Source organism: Pistacia vera, unplaced genomic scaffold (genome assembly GCF_008641045.1).
Source record: "Pistacia vera cultivar Batoury unplaced genomic scaffold, PisVer_v2 Contig672, whole genome shotgun sequence".
Lineage (NCBI taxonomy): Eukaryota > Viridiplantae > Streptophyta > Magnoliopsida > Sapindales > Anacardiaceae > Pistacia > Pistacia vera.
The window spans coordinates 202892-218916 of record NW_022196526.1 but is presented as its reverse complement, the minus strand read 5'-3'; the positions used below and the strand labels follow the sequence as shown (position 1 = coordinate 218916).

At 35.7% G+C, this 16025-nt stretch overlaps 2 protein-coding genes across 5 annotated transcripts; one reads left to right on the top strand and one right to left on the bottom strand.

Moving 5' to 3' along the window:
• Positions 1-6231: 6231 nt before the first annotated feature.
• Positions 6232-9490, top strand: LOC116112994 (abscisic acid 8'-hydroxylase 2). The gene is made up of 8 exons (XM_031399118.1): positions 6232-6502; positions 6627-6945; positions 7056-7205; positions 7299-7547; positions 7678-7767; positions 7868-8053; positions 8384-8502; positions 9256-9490. Exons 1-8 carry the CDS (start codon positions 6279-6281, stop codon positions 9359-9361), a joined length of 1443 nt encoding a protein of 480 aa, XP_031254978.1. The 5' UTR covers positions 6232-6278; the 3' UTR covers positions 9362-9490.
• A 658-nt stretch (positions 9491-10148) lies between these two features.
• On the bottom strand, positions 10149-15920 carry LOC116113004. Of its 4 annotated transcripts, none has more exons than XM_031399131.1 (2): positions 14607-15920; positions 10149-10511 (listed from the first exon to the last, which is right to left on the bottom strand). In XM_031399131.1, exon 1 carries the CDS (start codon positions 15800-15802, stop codon positions 14615-14617), a length of 1188 nt encoding a protein of 395 aa, XP_031254991.1. In that variant the 5' UTR covers positions 15803-15920; the 3' UTR covers positions 10149-10511; positions 14607-14614. The 4 variants fall into 4 exon arrangements, with proteins under 4 accessions (XP_031254991.1, XP_031254992.1, XP_031254993.1 ...); XM_031399132.1 differs by lacking the exon at positions 10149-10511 and adding an exon at positions 10566-11347; XM_031399133.1 differs by lacking the exon at positions 10149-10511 and adding an exon at positions 11363-11610.
• Positions 15921-16025: the final 105 nt, after the last annotated feature.

The window sequence follows — 16025 nt, the reverse complement described above, 5'->3', positions numbered from 1 at the left end:
ATGATCATCATTAAGTGAAAACTATACATTAAGAGGATAATCACTTCAAATTCATAATTCAAATAGGTAATTACTAACTTAGAGTTTTTTCAATTTGATTTACTCTCTTTGTTTCGAAATAAAAGTCGTTTTAAACAATTGCATACTTTTTAATAAACTAATTTTTTAATGTAAATTTTTTTTCTCTTTCTTACTCCCTCTCTTATTCGCTCCTCCTTTGAAAGTGCGATAGAAAATACAATAAAGAAAAAATGATAATGAGAAAGTTGTGTTAAATAGCGTTTGAAAGAGATACAGAAGAGATGAGGAGAGATGATATGTCATAGACAAGACAATGACACTTAATTTGAAAAACCATCGAAAGGTCATTTATTAAAAAAGCGAGAGAGTAGAATTAACACATGAAAGAAACATGTTATTTGCTTTGCTTTTTGTTTGGGGCAGGGTCCCTTGTGTTTATTTGCTTCTTTGTTTGAGCCCTTGGGGTTGTCCAAGGTGCTTTGCTTTTTGGGGCTTTCCCCTCTTCGGCTGTATTATAAATAATGAACTTCCATCATTCACCTAGTGGTGGAGGTAATTTGAGGGGAGGGTTGGGATGGCTATAAACACGCCCATCCATTTCATTATTTAATCCAAAAATTTGAGAGGTTAAACTATATCAATCACATATTGATACTAGTTATTTACTTTCTCTCAATTCTCTGACTTTGATATTGGTACTTGTTATTTACTCTTATCTTTCCGAAGCTGTATTTTATAAATTCTTTATAAAATTTCTGGTTTATCAGGAAAAAAACGTTATTCATTTTTAAACCAACCTAATTTTTTTTTCTCATGAAAAAGACAAGTATTTTAAGTTGCTTTTTGGTCGAGTAAAAGAAACATGTTATTCCTTTTTCATTTTCAAAATTATATCTATCCCATGACACAAACGTGTTATTCATTTCAATACTAACTTAATTTTATATTTATAATTATTTAGATTAAGGTGTCATTTCGAGATTGGGTTGGACTTGGTAAATCCAGCCTGATATTGATATATGATCCAAAATACACAGGTGAACTAAACTGGGCCTCTTGGATTTTGCCTTCCCAGCCCAAAGAAATAATAGACAAAAACAGAATAATAAACCAGCCAACGGAACGGAATTGAAAACACCCGCTTCTATATTACGATAGATTGTGCTTGCAGGCCAGTCATGAGACATATACAACACAAAGGCTACCGTCTCAGGATTACAGTATTAACTTGGCTGCTCTTTGACTTCACAAAAACATGTCAAATTCAACCAACCAACTAACTAATTAACTACAAGCATGTGCATGTCCTCTTGTACTCATAGTGAAAAGCTGCTCAACCTCAGGTGGGTGAAAATATCCGTTCTTCGGCGGCTCCTTCTTTCTCCCAAACGAACAGGGCTTTTTCCTCGGCGGTGGTGGACACACCGCTGGCACCACTGGTATCCGGCAGTCCTCACGTGTCGGCGTTGCAGACCCTTCTTGCATCATCATCATCATCATCTCCTCCAACGCCTCCTCCATCTTACAAAACTAAACTTCACTTAATGTAATGTAATGATAACTGTGTAAACTTATCGGTTAACTGTAGTTGGAGCTCCCAGGGAATGGTAGGGAAGAAGAGTTTTGAGTTTCGAGGACGTTTAATGATTATATATATACACCCCAATTTCGACAAAGATTTGCGAAGTGCGTGGCGTATTCTGGAACTTGGTAGTAGGAATTAGCTCGTGGCTGTAATGGATACAGCTAAGCTAAGTTAAGATCTACGTGTCGTGCAGTTGTTACGCTTTGATCTACGTGGAAAGACACGCGTCCTACTTAAAGTTCCATTCAATTGAAAATGGCGCCAATTAAGGTCTGTGAAGCGCGGGAGAAGCTGCATAACTTTGAGTTTTGAATGCTATGATTTATTGGCCACTAGATATTAATATTTTATTTCCTTTTAAATAATTTGTTTATAGAGTATTGGCATGAAAAATATGAATGAAGTAGGACCGTTCAAAAAGCATTGGATGCTAATCGAAGGGGTGTTAATCTGATGGCCATGGCCAAATTTATGAGTTGTGATTGAAGATTTGAATGGGCACTCCCTTACCTACTCTTGTTAGGCCTTTTTGGGTGCTTATCAAGTCTGTTAGGCGTGTTGTATAGAGGAGCGGCGGAGCCCAACCCAGTCCAGCTTAGCTTTAGTTTAAAACATTAAACTTTGGCATAAATAGTATTTAAAGGACACCCGTAAAGAAAATGATGTACAAAAAGAAAATAAAGTTGTGTACCAGCCCACAACAAAATATCTCTCCTTTGAAAGTCGTAGGCGTGGACATGATAGTTAGTGTTCAGTTTTGACAAGCAACACATACACATACACATATATCATCTTTGATTCAATGAATAAAGTCTTCTGGAGGGAACAGGATGTGCTCTATTGCTGCGCGCGTTTCAAGAAATTAATGTTGATCCACGTATTTTTATTTTATTAAATAATAACCCCAAATCAATACAAGACATGATTGTCCAACTCCCGCCCCGTTCAAACTTACCGTAGGACGTATGCTCCTAAATTTGCCGCAATTTCTTTTTTGGAAGATTTAGATGATGCCAACATAAATCATTTTAATTTACTTCAACAAAGCCTCAATCACTGTCACCATCAGTGGGTGGCCACGTGTTTACACAACTATATTAAAATCAAATCTCTACACGTACCACTACTAGCGGTCATCCCCAAGACACTGAGTGCGTTGGAGAATCAAGGCCCTTAACGTGGCATTGGAAATTCCATCTTCCAGCAATGGCGTGCCGGGATTATATTGCGGCGTTTCATAAATCCCTGCCTATTTCTAAGTTTCCGACAATTACCAAGTAAATTTGATAACGACAACCAAATAGGATTATTATTTAGTATTTAGATATTTGTATATTTAATTAATTACTGTTTATATTGATTTTAACACCAACAATTTACACGTGTAAAATATTAAGAAAATCTTAAAAATTACATAAATGAATTCATGAGATTTAAATATGGTGTTGAAATTATTTATGTTTGCAGAAATATAAATAATAGATAGATAAGAGAGATTTTTTTATAATAGTTCAGATACTTAAAGCAAATCCTACATTCACTGTTATTTTATCATTCTTTGACTATTTTCATGATATTATCCAAAAAGCGTACAAAAATAGAGAAATACTTTATTTACAAAGAGAAATAAGTTCTCATATGTCTAACCCTCTTTTTTAAGAAGAAATGTGTCTATTTATACACATTTGATGTCAATGTAATGAGTATTTTTATAAATTACTTTAACACGTGAAGAACTTTTATTTATCTTTAACTTAAAATGAGATGGAATTAGTATAAAATATCTTTGAGATGATATAAGTTTGACAGCTAATATACTTTATTTTTTAGATAGGTGTTAAACTTACTGTTAGTGTAATTTTGTAGCCATAACAGTTATAATAAAATTGAGAAAAATAAAAATGGTGAGTAATTCTCGTGGGTAGGGGACGGGATGACGATGTGATGTAAGTAACACGTGGGAGTGATGCTTAAAGTGAGAAAACTGAAACTAAGAAGAGGGCATGTGGCGGAGTGAGGGAGGAGGATGACAGTTGGTGGTGCACCCCACGTGAATTGGTTACACATCCCACCTTTAACATAACTTGGATTATTCTTTCAAAACACCCCATTTCTTAACCAAAAAATTACGTGCTTCTTGTTTATTATTTAATTGTACGTGAAATAGCTTCGGTTTATCCATTTTTTAATCAAGTTTGTTATATAATATGCCTAGTTTTGTTTATTATTTAAGATCAAAGGCATCAATATCTGATTTCCAATAACGGAATTATTCTAATAGATTTAGATTACATGCATACCTTAAATTACAAAAAGAAAACACAGGTGGCAGCATTAGATGTTTGTTAAGTGATATCACATCAATGACAAATCATTGCCAATCATAATCGGGAACCCATTTCTTTTTATTATTATTATAAACCATTTTATGCTGTCACTGTCTATTTTTACTATAAAAAGGTTGTGCATTTGAGTTAAAGTCGCCACTACTGGTTACATTACATGTAACGGAGGCGGTGAACTATTTTCCTAAAATAGCAAAATTAAAGTGGAAGGGTAAGACAGACGCAGAAAAGAAGGGGTTGGCTACTTGGCTTGGTTTACGGTTTACCTTGGCTTATATTTCTCAAAGTACGGACTGAAATCAAAGAATCTGACAGATGGTTCAGAGTCACCTACACGTGTTAGAGTTTGACAAGATCCCTCTTGGGCTGGGCCGGGCTTCTGCTGGGCTGACGATAACTCTGAGGAAATCACGGGACGGGGTGTTTTGTCTCTTCCATCCCGCTTGACGCCTGTTCATNGAGAAAAATAAAAATGGTGAGTAATTCTCGTGGGTAGGGGACGGGATGACGATGTGATGTAAGTAACACGTGGGAGTGATGCTTAAAGTGAGAAAACTGAAACTAAGAAGAGGGCATGTGGCGGAGTGAGGGAGGAGGATGACAGTTGGTGGTGCACCCCACGTGAATTGGTTACACATCCCACCTTTAACATAACTTGGATTATTCTTTCAAAACACCCCATTTCTTAACCAAAAAATTACGTGCTTTTTGTTTATTATTTAATTGTACGTGAAATAGCTTCGGTTCATCCATTTTTTAATCAAGTTTGTTATATAATATGCCTAGTTTTGTTTATTATTTAAGATCAAAGGCATCAATATCTGATTTCCAATAACGGAATTATTCTAATAGATTTAGATTACATGCATACCTTAAATTACAAAAAGAAAACACAGGTGGCAGCATTAGATGTTTGTTAAGTGATATCACATCAATGACAAATCATTGCCAATCATAATCGGGAACCCATTTCTTTTTATTATTATTATAAACCATTTTATGCTGTCACTGTCTATTTTTACTATAAAAAGGTTGTGCATTTGAGTTTAAGTTCCCACTACTGGTTACATTACATGTAACGGAGATGGTGAACTATTTTCCTAAAATAGCAAAATTAAAGTGGAAGGGTAAGACAGACGCAGAAAAGAAGGGGTTGGCTACTTGGCTTGGTTTACGGTTTACCTTGGCTTACATTTCTCAAAGTACGGACTGAAATCAAAGAGTCTGACACACGGTTCAGAGTCACCTACACGTGTTAGAGTTTGACAAGATCCCTCTTGGGCTGGGCCGGGCTTCTGCTGGGCTGACGATAACTCTGAGGAAATCATGGGACGGGGTGTTTTGTCTCTTCCATCCCGCTTGACGCCTGTTCATTTTTATGACTCATCCTCATCTCATGCCCAATCTAGTCCAACTGCCTTTTTGCATCATCCTTTCTTTCCCGTTAAGGAAATTGGATCCTTTCCCCATGTCTAACTCGGTTCAATTTTTTAACATCTTCTATCTTGTTTTTTCTTTATTAATAACCAACTATACATTTTATATAAGTAAAATTTACAAATTTTTATTTCTAGTGATGCAAAACTACTTTTTTCTATACATAATTACTATGATGTGTTGCGTGTAATATATTATTCTATATCGGTTAATATGTCATGTAAAAATTGAGATAGACACGCACCACTGATGTAATCACCTTAGATACACGTCAGATGTGTGTATTATAGGCACACATTGAATAGACAAAGACATGTGCACCCATTTTAATTAAGAGACTTCTTCTCGTTTGATTCTTTTCATCATAAGTATGACGTTCGTATCGTTTGATATAATAAAATCTTTTCTATCATAAGATTCTTCCTTTCGTATATATTTAAAGTAATTCGACTAAGCTTATCAACTTTGTATATGTTATTACGTTATAATGAGTAACTTAATAATATCATTGTCAAATTCATTTTTATCAAACATAATAGAGAAAGGAGTAGTTATTAATAGAGAAAGGATGCATTTCAGCCATATCTCAAACTAAGTATTTTAAAGGTAATAATATGAATACATATAGTTTGATATTTAAGTATATGATGCGACAAATGAAGGGGGGTTTGCTTTAAGTTTGAAAATTAAAAGCACACAAAATACAAAAAGAAGAAAGAAAAAATATAAAAAGAAAAAGAAAATAGTATGGCAAGGTGTTCCAAGAAATGTGGTGACGTCTGTCACGAACCACCACTGCCCTCTCCGCCCTATTTAAATCCCACCACTTCACCACATACTCTCCCTCATTCCTCTGCCTGCCACCTCTCTCTTTCTCTCTTTTTGTAACCATGCAACTTTCTTGTTCTTCACTTCCTTTTCACTTTATGTTTCTTCTTTTCATGTTTCTTCTTTCATTCTCTTCTCTTTTCTTTCTCTTACTTCTCTTTCTCCAATGGCGTTACCCCAATCACAAACGCCTCCCCCCTGGTTCTATGGGCTGGCCTTATATTGGAGAGACTCTTAAGCTTTACACTGAGAATCCCAATCTCTTTTTCTCCAATAGGCAAAAACGGTATATTAATATCCTTAAACTCCTACCTACTGCTTATGATAACCATCTCTAAATTAATTAATCGGGTTAAAATTATCTAGTGTATACTCCATTTTGTTTCTAGTTTCATAGTTATTTATTGCAGGTATGGAGATATATTCAAGACACACATACTGGGATGTCCTTGTGTGATGATTTCAAGCCCAGAAGCAGCAAAAGTTGTGCTAGTCAGTCAGGCTCATCTGTTTAAACCGACTTATCCACCCAGTAAAGAGAAAATGATAGGACCAGATGCTTTTTTTTTTCACCAAGGGGCCTATCATTCAAGACTTAAGAAGCTGGTTCAAGCTTCTTTTTTACCTTCTGCAATAAGAGGATCGGTTTCAGAGATTGAGCAGATTGTTTTGAAATTTCTCCCTACATGGAAAAACGCAACAATTAATACTTTACAGGAAATGAAGAGGGTATATATGTCTGTTTGTTAAACCGTATTTATCTTTTACTGCATGACTCTCTGCAAAATAAAGAATCTTACTAAAAGTTTGTTTTTATTTTTATATTTTTGTTGTGTTAGTATGCTTTTGATGTGGCAATGATATCGGCTTTTGGAGGCCGGCAAGATTTAGAAATGGAAGGTATCAAAAATTTGTATCAATGTTTAGAGAAGGGCTACAATTCTATGCCCTTAGATCTACCTGGAACTCCATTTCATAAAGCAATGAAGGTAACTAAAGACTGTTTCTTTTAGTTAAGGCAAGGTCCACAATTAACCTTGTTTATTACTGTTGATGTGATGTGGTGTTATTTGTCTTAAAAGGCAAGGAAGCAGCTCAATGAGACGTTGAGGAGATTGATACAAAAGAGAAGGGAAAGTGGGAAAGAAATTGAAGGGTTGTTGGGAGTGTTATTGGCAGCTAAAGACGATAAAATTAATCACCTTACTGATTCTCAGATTGCTGATAATATTATTGGAGTCATCTTTGCTGCTCATGACACAACTGCTAGTGTTTTAACATGGATCTTAAAGTACCTGCATGATAATGGAGATTTACTAGAAGCTGTTACGGTAATAATCATTTCATTTAATTTAAGTGAATTAATTTGTTTTTGAATCATTCCATTTTTAATAAAATAATATAAGAAATTAGCAGGTCTATATTCAATATATAACATTGATTGGCAATCATGTGTTACAGAGGGAACAAGAAGGTATTCGACGCAAAATAATAGAAGCAAATCGGGGGCTTACGTGGGAGGATACCAGGCACATGCCTTTGACTACCAGGGTATTATATTATCTTTGACCAAATTAATTAATTTAAACAAATAATTAATTAAGCTAATAAAAACAGTACTTATAATTGAAGTTAAAATGGATTTGATCAGGTGATTCAAGAGACTTTAAGAACAGCAAGCATACTCTCATTCACATTCAGAGAAGCTGTTCAAGATGTTGAGCTTGAAGGTTACTTTATCCCTAGAGGTTGGAAGGTTCTTCCTCTCTTCAGAAGCATTCATCACTGTGCTGATTTCTTCCCTCAACCCGAAAAATTTGACCCTTCGAGATTCGAGGTGAGATATCTTATGACGCTGCTATAAGATATGTAAATTTTATCTTGATGGTGAAGAAATATAAGGTTATGGATGAATGGTAGTGTCGTTTTCATTAGGTTAAAATGAATGTTTGGTGAATTTGAAAGAAATGTTGATAAAATCTTCAAAGTATCAGAACACGTGAGTTAGGTTTGTTGGGTAGTAACAGTAGTGTAGTGAATATAGGGTTATTTGGAAGTATGTAAAGTTCGGTGGTGAACAGAAGAAGAGAAGAGATGAGGAAGATGTACAGGTTTCATTTTAATTTAATTTATATTTTTAAATTTGTGTCTGTGTGTGATTGTGCAGGTGCCACCAAGACCCAACACGTACTTGCCATTTGGCAATGGAGTGCACTCGTGTCCAGGCAGTGAGCTGGCTAAGCTTGAAATGCATATTCTTCTTCACCATCTGACTACTAATTACAGGTCCTCTCAGGATTCTCATTCTAATGCTCACTCTTAATTACCAACAGGAATAGGGATTGCGGGAAGGAGATTAGGATTATGATTAGACGTCGTTTGCATGCATGCCATATTATGCAAACGTATTCCTGTTGTTTCTTCTTCTAATTAAACCTGCTTAGTTTTGAGTTACTATATATATATATATATATATCCAAACTCATTCAACGATATTTCGCAGCCGTCTCCATCACTGATTCACCCCTTTCTTCCCCGTCCTCGTATTCTCTAATCTCTGTCAAACAAACGTGATTCTGACCAATTTGAGACTACCTAATTATTATCCACAGTAAGCGACGACCTTTGCCAGCTGTACAAACTCCACATTATATAGTATATATATAATGCCAGTTGTTTACAACCCGAAGACAAATATGTACTCTTCTTTTTCATTTACAATTACACCACTGCTTCCCTCCACGTTGTACATTTTTTAATATTTTAATTATTTTTCCAAGAAAGTGAAACCCTTTCATTCAAATCTAAATTTAACAGTAAACATAATTGTTTAAAATCATGGAGTTAAATCAAAGTTGAATTTCGATGTTGGCCACATAGTAAGATAGATAAAGAGTCGGAGTCAGGGGGTCTATACGTTTGAAACTAACGAAATTTTTTTATTTTTTATTTTTTTAGTAGTCAAATTTGTTCTCATCCTCTTTTGGTGGTAATATAGATGTTTACTGATGGGTGGTTTTGTTATGTGATTGGTTACAGGTGGCAAGTTGTAGGAGACAAAGACGGTATCCAATATGGGCCATTCCCTGTACCCAAACGGGGATTGCCCATAAGGGTAATCCCAAGGAACAAAAAGGCAAAGTGATCATCAAAAGGATTGGTTGAGCAATGGATTCTTGATGATGACAAGTTGAAGTTATCCCAGTTGTGGGTTGAGAGTCCATTGTATTTGATATCAAAACTTCAGGTGTTGTCAAGGTCAACCAATGGAGATTTCTTACTGTGTAACTAAACCCTAGTTTGTAAAGAAAGAAAATGCAACAAGAAAAAAAAAATGTACTGTGGTTTATGAAAGAAGGATGAAATTTGTGTGGACTTGAATGTGGTAAAGCAGCTATCATGTTGCTTGATATTTGTTTCCCTTGTTTCTGGTTCATATAAAATAGCAGTGTTATTTACAGCAGCACGTTATTTGTGCACACTAGACGCCCACGTTTGGCTTGCACTGCCTCAGGTCTAAGTAAATACATGTGTGTGCAGTGTGTTCAAAGTGAAAGTTTTAACAAAGTTCATAATAATATTGGTGGAAATGAAATGAGTTTGAACATGGTCCAATTCTTTCTTATCCGGTTGTCACCTCACCTCACCCCACCTCTTTCTCTGCTTCCGTGAACTTGTTTCCAATTCTTAAAGCGTCAAACTAAACAATGACTTTGATATTATTCTCCATCAAACATTTATTATACATTTTCCCCAAGAATCACACCTCCAAGCCCGCCCCAAAAAGATAATGATACCACAAATCCTATGGATGTGTTCAATTTGATGATAGGAAATCATCTATACTTGTGATTCAGAATGTTACCAATTTCTCTGAAGTAATAGACTATCTAGTATTTTCACTATGTAGGGAATTGACAAAAGAAAAAAAAAAACAGGATTTTCTGTAGTCAATATCACGAGGATAAGGATCTTTCAGTTTAAGCTTAGCAAAGATAACTGGAATACTTGATAAGTACCACTACCAAGACTATCGTATAAAGTGCAACGGCTGAAAACTACAAATCAGGTCCCTTGTTCAAAGCAAATTGACACTTCAAATACAAAAAAGCTCTATCCATCAAATGGAGCTTATCGGAGGAATAGGAACGCTACATCTGCAGCTTTTACTACTTCTTAAACAGGATTAAAGATATATGCAGGTGTGCTACTAGATTGAACCCCCTCCATAAGCCTCATGAATACTGATAAATGCTACTTAGCTCCCTAATGAATGCAAGATGTACTGTTTTTACCTGCAAGCTCATACAAAGTCACATCCCACATTATAATCTCAGTCACAAAGTCCGCATAAATAAATAACATATCCCCAGCATCAAATGCATTTATGCAAAAGGTATTGTGATATTTATCAATAATGTTGAACAGATTAGAAGATGGTTTCTAAGAAGCAACCAGACCCACATTGCGCAAGATATAACTTCTCCCAAGAAATGTATTTTCATATGCAAATTATGGAAACAAATCTTGACACTTTTGAGAGTGACCTGCATCTTAAATTTCTGAATTTAATGACACCACATAACAGGTAAAGCTTTAATTCATTTTGGAGGGTATCTAGCTTGAGAACAAACACATTTAAGATACAGACTACTGTATTGCAGACTGGAGAAATACATGGAGAAGAATTCCTGAGTTACCTGATTAGGAAATAAAATTATTCAGCTTTCAAGGCCACATACAAAACACGAGTAGCCTTGGTAATGCCAGCTTGCATTAACACACACAAATATAGATGATACAAAAAGATAAGAAATGCAAGAGAAAAAACTCAGAAGCCAAAACAGGACCAATTACTATTGTCTTAAGTGCACAGAAACAGAAACACAAGGGACATACACGAAAGTGATATGGCTCAAATGCTCTCAGAAGAAGGAACCTCTTGAGTGTTTTGGAAGTGATCTTTTACAAGTATCTTGGATGTGCCTGTTATGAGCTAATATGTGGTTCAAAACAAGGATAAGCTGACATATGTTACATCTTTATGAGTTGGCTATCATGTGAATGTGAGGTGGCTTCCACATTCTCCAGGTCTGTTCTCTTTCTATGATGTCGAGCCCACAGTGTCAGTCTGCAGATCTCATCAATCAATGGAATGTTGGGTCACCATTACAATTACAGATATAGAGTTGCAAAGTAAGTTGGCTCATGAAGTAATTCTATGGTTACGTTCACGCTGCAATACCATGGTCGGGTAGATGATGAACAACAATATAAGGCTACACATCATTCTGAAGCCGACATGGCTTTATTGTAGATCATTTGAAGGTTAAAGCTTCCATCATTTGGTAGTAAATTCAGCTGAAGCTACCTATTTTTCTGTTCAGGATCTTTCTATGGGAAATATAAAGAGGTGAGTCAAAACAAAAGAGGAAATAGAGCTTGGTTGCAGGAAAAGTTCAATTTGTAGGTGCATAACCCAAAAACAATCCTAGAGAGGAATAAATTCATGCTCAACAATTAAAATTAGGAATTTTCCAGCTACTAATACAAACACTTCAGTAACCAAAGAACACTAAACATATAAAAGTAAGATATCCTATCATGTACAGATACTAACAATTTAAGACAATATGATAAATGATGACCATTGTGATCAAGGCTACTCCACTGGGCCTGGGCATGGAAATCCTTCAACTGAGCTGCAATAGCAGGAATATTCACGCCTGTGCTCAACAGTCCTATGATATGTTGGCACTTTTCCTAAATGAGCTTGACCCCAATAATCATTTCCATGCTCAACCTTCCTTGCATTCATCAAGTTCTACATAGAAGGCTACTTTTGGATTCTACAACCTTGGTAGCCAGAAAACTTGTGAGACATGATATATCCTAAGTGGGTGGTCCCAAGGGATCTGAACTCCTGACCTCTTGGTTGAAACCAAGCGTCTAACCACTCAACCCCTGGGGTTAAAAAGTTCCCAAGAATTAAAAAAAGGAATAGAATCATCAGATTGCCAGAAGTGCACACAATTACCAAGTAGTGGTCAACAATGATATATCACTAACATAGCTTCACAAAAAAGACTCTTTTTAAAAGGGTAAATACCAGTACACTGCATGCTCAATTGCAAGACTTCTTTCACAGCTTTTCATAATTAATATTTTGCGTCTGTGAAGTAATACAAGACATTAAAGGGGATCCATTAAAAATTAAAAGGCATTTAAATTTTCCTGTTAGTATATGGACAACTCACCAAAATTTAATAATTGTAGGCAAATTACATCCATGTTGTGAATGATTGCTATTACCTTCACCTTTCAACAATTCATTCATCATCATTAATTTCTTTCTTATATAGGCATTCTTCTCAACATCTTCATTTCATTTATGCTCAAATTTCAAAGTTATTGCTTTTTGAGAAACCAAAAAAGTTCAGCTGCAAATTCTTATTAGCCTTATACACATCCCTTAATACTCTGATCTTATACATATTTAAAAGTGCTATTCTAACTGTAACCTTCAGCATCTCATCTTCTCAAATTCTATGTGATACCGGTTCATAGAAGTTCCTTATGAACATTTATTTTTAGTCTTCACTCTTCATTTCAAGTCCATTTTTGTAAAGTTCATTTCCTTTAAGAACAATTCGGCATTAGTGTGACTATGGCTCAAGTCTAGATCCATAAACCTAGGCCACCATTAAGTTCATTCAACCCACATAGTTGTTGTAGGAAAAACCTCAGTGATGACAGTTTATTCACCATTCCAGAGTGCACAATATAATGACTTAGAGAATACTTAGTACTTCTGTTAGGCAAAAGATTAAATATAAGATTTCAGTTCTTATATGTTTCAGTACTAGCATATTGTTCCATGGAGCTAAGGTACAAAATATGGAAGAAACTGGTGTTTCCACAACTCTACCACCCAGTCAAAGCTCTTCTACTTTATTCCTATTTAATGGGGCCACACACACACACACACACATATATATTTTTAAACCAACTTCTTAAAGTCTGATCATGATGAAATTTGCAACAACATATTTTCAGGAAATAGGGGCTAACAAAGAAACATGTAGATTTAAAAGATAAAACAGCAGTCAATATGTTGTGGCCAAAATTCTATTGAATCAACAAAAGTTTTCTCATATAGCTAAATTCATGAGTTACTTACTAACCGGAAACTATCAACCAAAATATAGCAAGGAGGATAATTGGTAATGACGAAAGTGGTGAATTGGCAAAACTATAAACCCATTTTCCCTTCTTTCCCAACTGCCTTAAAAATGCTGAAAAACAGGTGACACAATTGGAGAAAATCAATGAAATGGTTAATGGTTACTAGAAGGATTGACATGGTTGAAATCAGTCAAGTCCTGGCCCAAACCAAAGTGGTTGACTATCTCTCTCGTAGCTTACTAAGGAGCTTGGTAGGAAATGAGACAATGCTATATCTACAGCTAGAATGTTTTTATTTTATTTTTATTTTTATTCTTTATTCGTTATTTAGTTTTATATGAGTATACTACAGCTACAGTTAAGAGCATTAAAAGAAAAACCCGGCTCGAAGAACCTTATAATCTGTTAAATGTAAGAAGCCATGTTGTGCTAAAACTGCTGGCTGATGATTGGTGAACAGATATGGTGGATACATGTCAAGCTCCAAATCAGCTAAAGGATTAAAATGGAGAAATGCAGTGCAACGGGCAGTTTGAACCTCTATAAATACAAAGAGAATTGCAAAGAAGAAGAACACAACATATACTTAACGACAAACCACATAACTCTACAATAAATTTTCAAGGTCCATTCCTGCCATCAGAACTTTCAAACTTCTTTGAGACACTGAAATTTGTGTTCTTTTGATCTGCTAGCTACTGTGTCATGTGTTTGTGTTAGGTTATTTGCTCTAGAAAAGGGCCATGGTCAAAGACAGATTTGTTCTAATTTAAGTTCATGAACATGGACATGCCCACAGATTGCGGATGATTGGACAAACCAAATATTGAGCAACTAAGTTCATATAAATTCTAGAAAAAACATTATGAGATTCAGGTATAGCTAATGGCATACAAAAACCTTGAAATTTCTCAATGAATCAACCAATATTAATTATGCAGGTGAGGCTGCCAACAAAACCAAAGTGAGCTCAAATTTCTCAATGAACCAACTAATACACTCAAGACTCACAAAAACAATGAGTATAAAAAATCATAGTCAAACTAAGAACATATAATTGGTATCAAAAGCAACAAAAAACATGACTGGTATGGGTAAAGAAAAAGTACACAACAATTTCATAATCTAACATTTCCTTCTACGTTCAAAGCTCAAACACTTCAATTAGATAAATCCATTACACTGCATAATTAACAGCTGCATACCTGTGCCACTAGTATACAAAAGGAATGAATTTGTGCATAACTTTGTTTGCATATTCCAGGTACCTTTCTCCAAAAGTCTCCACCATCAAAGCTTCCTCTAATTTCACCTTTTGCTCATAATACACCAAACACACTGCTATAACAAACAGCGAGCTCAGAGGTGCCCGAAGTGCAACAGAATATGTCACGAACAGAAGCATTGTAGAAGCATATATCGGATGCCTCACCCACCTATATGGTCCAAACTGGACAACAGCAGTTGGCACCACCACCTTCTCCGAATATTTTGCCAGGTACAATGTCGAATTATATTGCATCAACAAAGTCAGCACTATCAAAATCCACACTCCTACATTGTTCCACCCACCAGGAATTCTATGCAACTCCGGCGCTTCAAAGGCTGCAAGCCAATGACCAACCATAACTCCAATACAAAACAAAAGGCGAGACCAGATAGGCAGGCTTATATCCCACTTGGGGTCATGTTCACGAGTGTAGTAGTCGCCATATAACCGTTTTCTTACACTAACATTGAAGAAAAAAAAGTAATGGTACACAAAAAAGAAGACAAAAGGCCAACCTTCGAGGTAGCCATTTAAATGGGCTGGTGGTACCAGTGTTAACCATGTAAACACAGAGGTAACAACGGAAAGTTGCTCCAATATGCTAGCTTCACCTCGAGAATACTTTCTAAAACAATATAAGCCATAAACACCAACCGCAATAGCCACAAACCAAGGCCAAAACAACCAAGTCCAACTAAAGTACATCCAAAAGAAGGGATTTAAAACTAAATTCACAGTCCATTTAGTGGCTGCAACTGCAATGGATAGGATACCAGACCACTTGATGATATCAAAAGGGGTTACTTTTAAAAGGGCTGTTTTGAGTGAATCAAAGGTGAGGTTTTTCAAGGGTTCTAGCAATGGCTTTCGAGAAGAATCTGCACTTGTTGAATTAGAATATGAACATTTAAGAGGCGATAACAAATGGGTTCTAGTTCTTTTCAGAGGAACAACAAAACTTAATGTAGTTCTGATGGGATTGTGTTTTTGCTGAGAGCGAAAATACTGGTTCGGTATATTGTTTGGTAGCTGTTTGTTGAAATACCCAAGAGAAAATTTATTGTTGTTTTTTACGGTGAAACAAAAGGGAGCTGTTCTTGAGTAGATAAGCACCGATGTGGTGGCTTCCATGTTTAAGTGAAGCAAGAGATTAAGAGAGTTCTAGTAACAAATTTTGGGAAAGTCCACCAATTTGGAGTAAAAGCATAGAGGAGGAGTCTCAAGGTCAAACAGTAGTGTTGTTTCAGAGTTTCAGATGTCATCGACTGATGTTTAGGATAGAACATGGGCCCAAATCGTTATTGGTGTAACTGGGTCACGTCCACTTCTTGGATGGGCCGAATATCATAAGCAT

Excerpts from the sequence above, each read along its gene's own strand:
- LOC116112994 (XM_031399118.1), top strand. The coding sequence starts at position 6,279 with ATGCAACTTTCTTGTTCTTCACTTCCTTTTCACTTTATGTTTCTTCTT. Across the intron at positions 6,946-7,055 it reads CTTTACAGGAAATGAAGAGG|TATGCTTTTGATGTGGCAAT; the intron begins GTATATATGTCT and ends TTGTTGTGTTAG. Across the intron at positions 7,548-7,677 it reads ATTTACTAGAAGCTGTTACG|AGGGAACAAGAAGGTATTCG; the intron begins GTAATAATCATT and ends CATGTGTTACAG.
- LOC116113004 (XM_031399131.1), bottom strand. The coding sequence starts at position 15,802 with ATGGAAGCCACCACATCGGTGCTTATCTACTCAAGAACAGCTCCCTTT.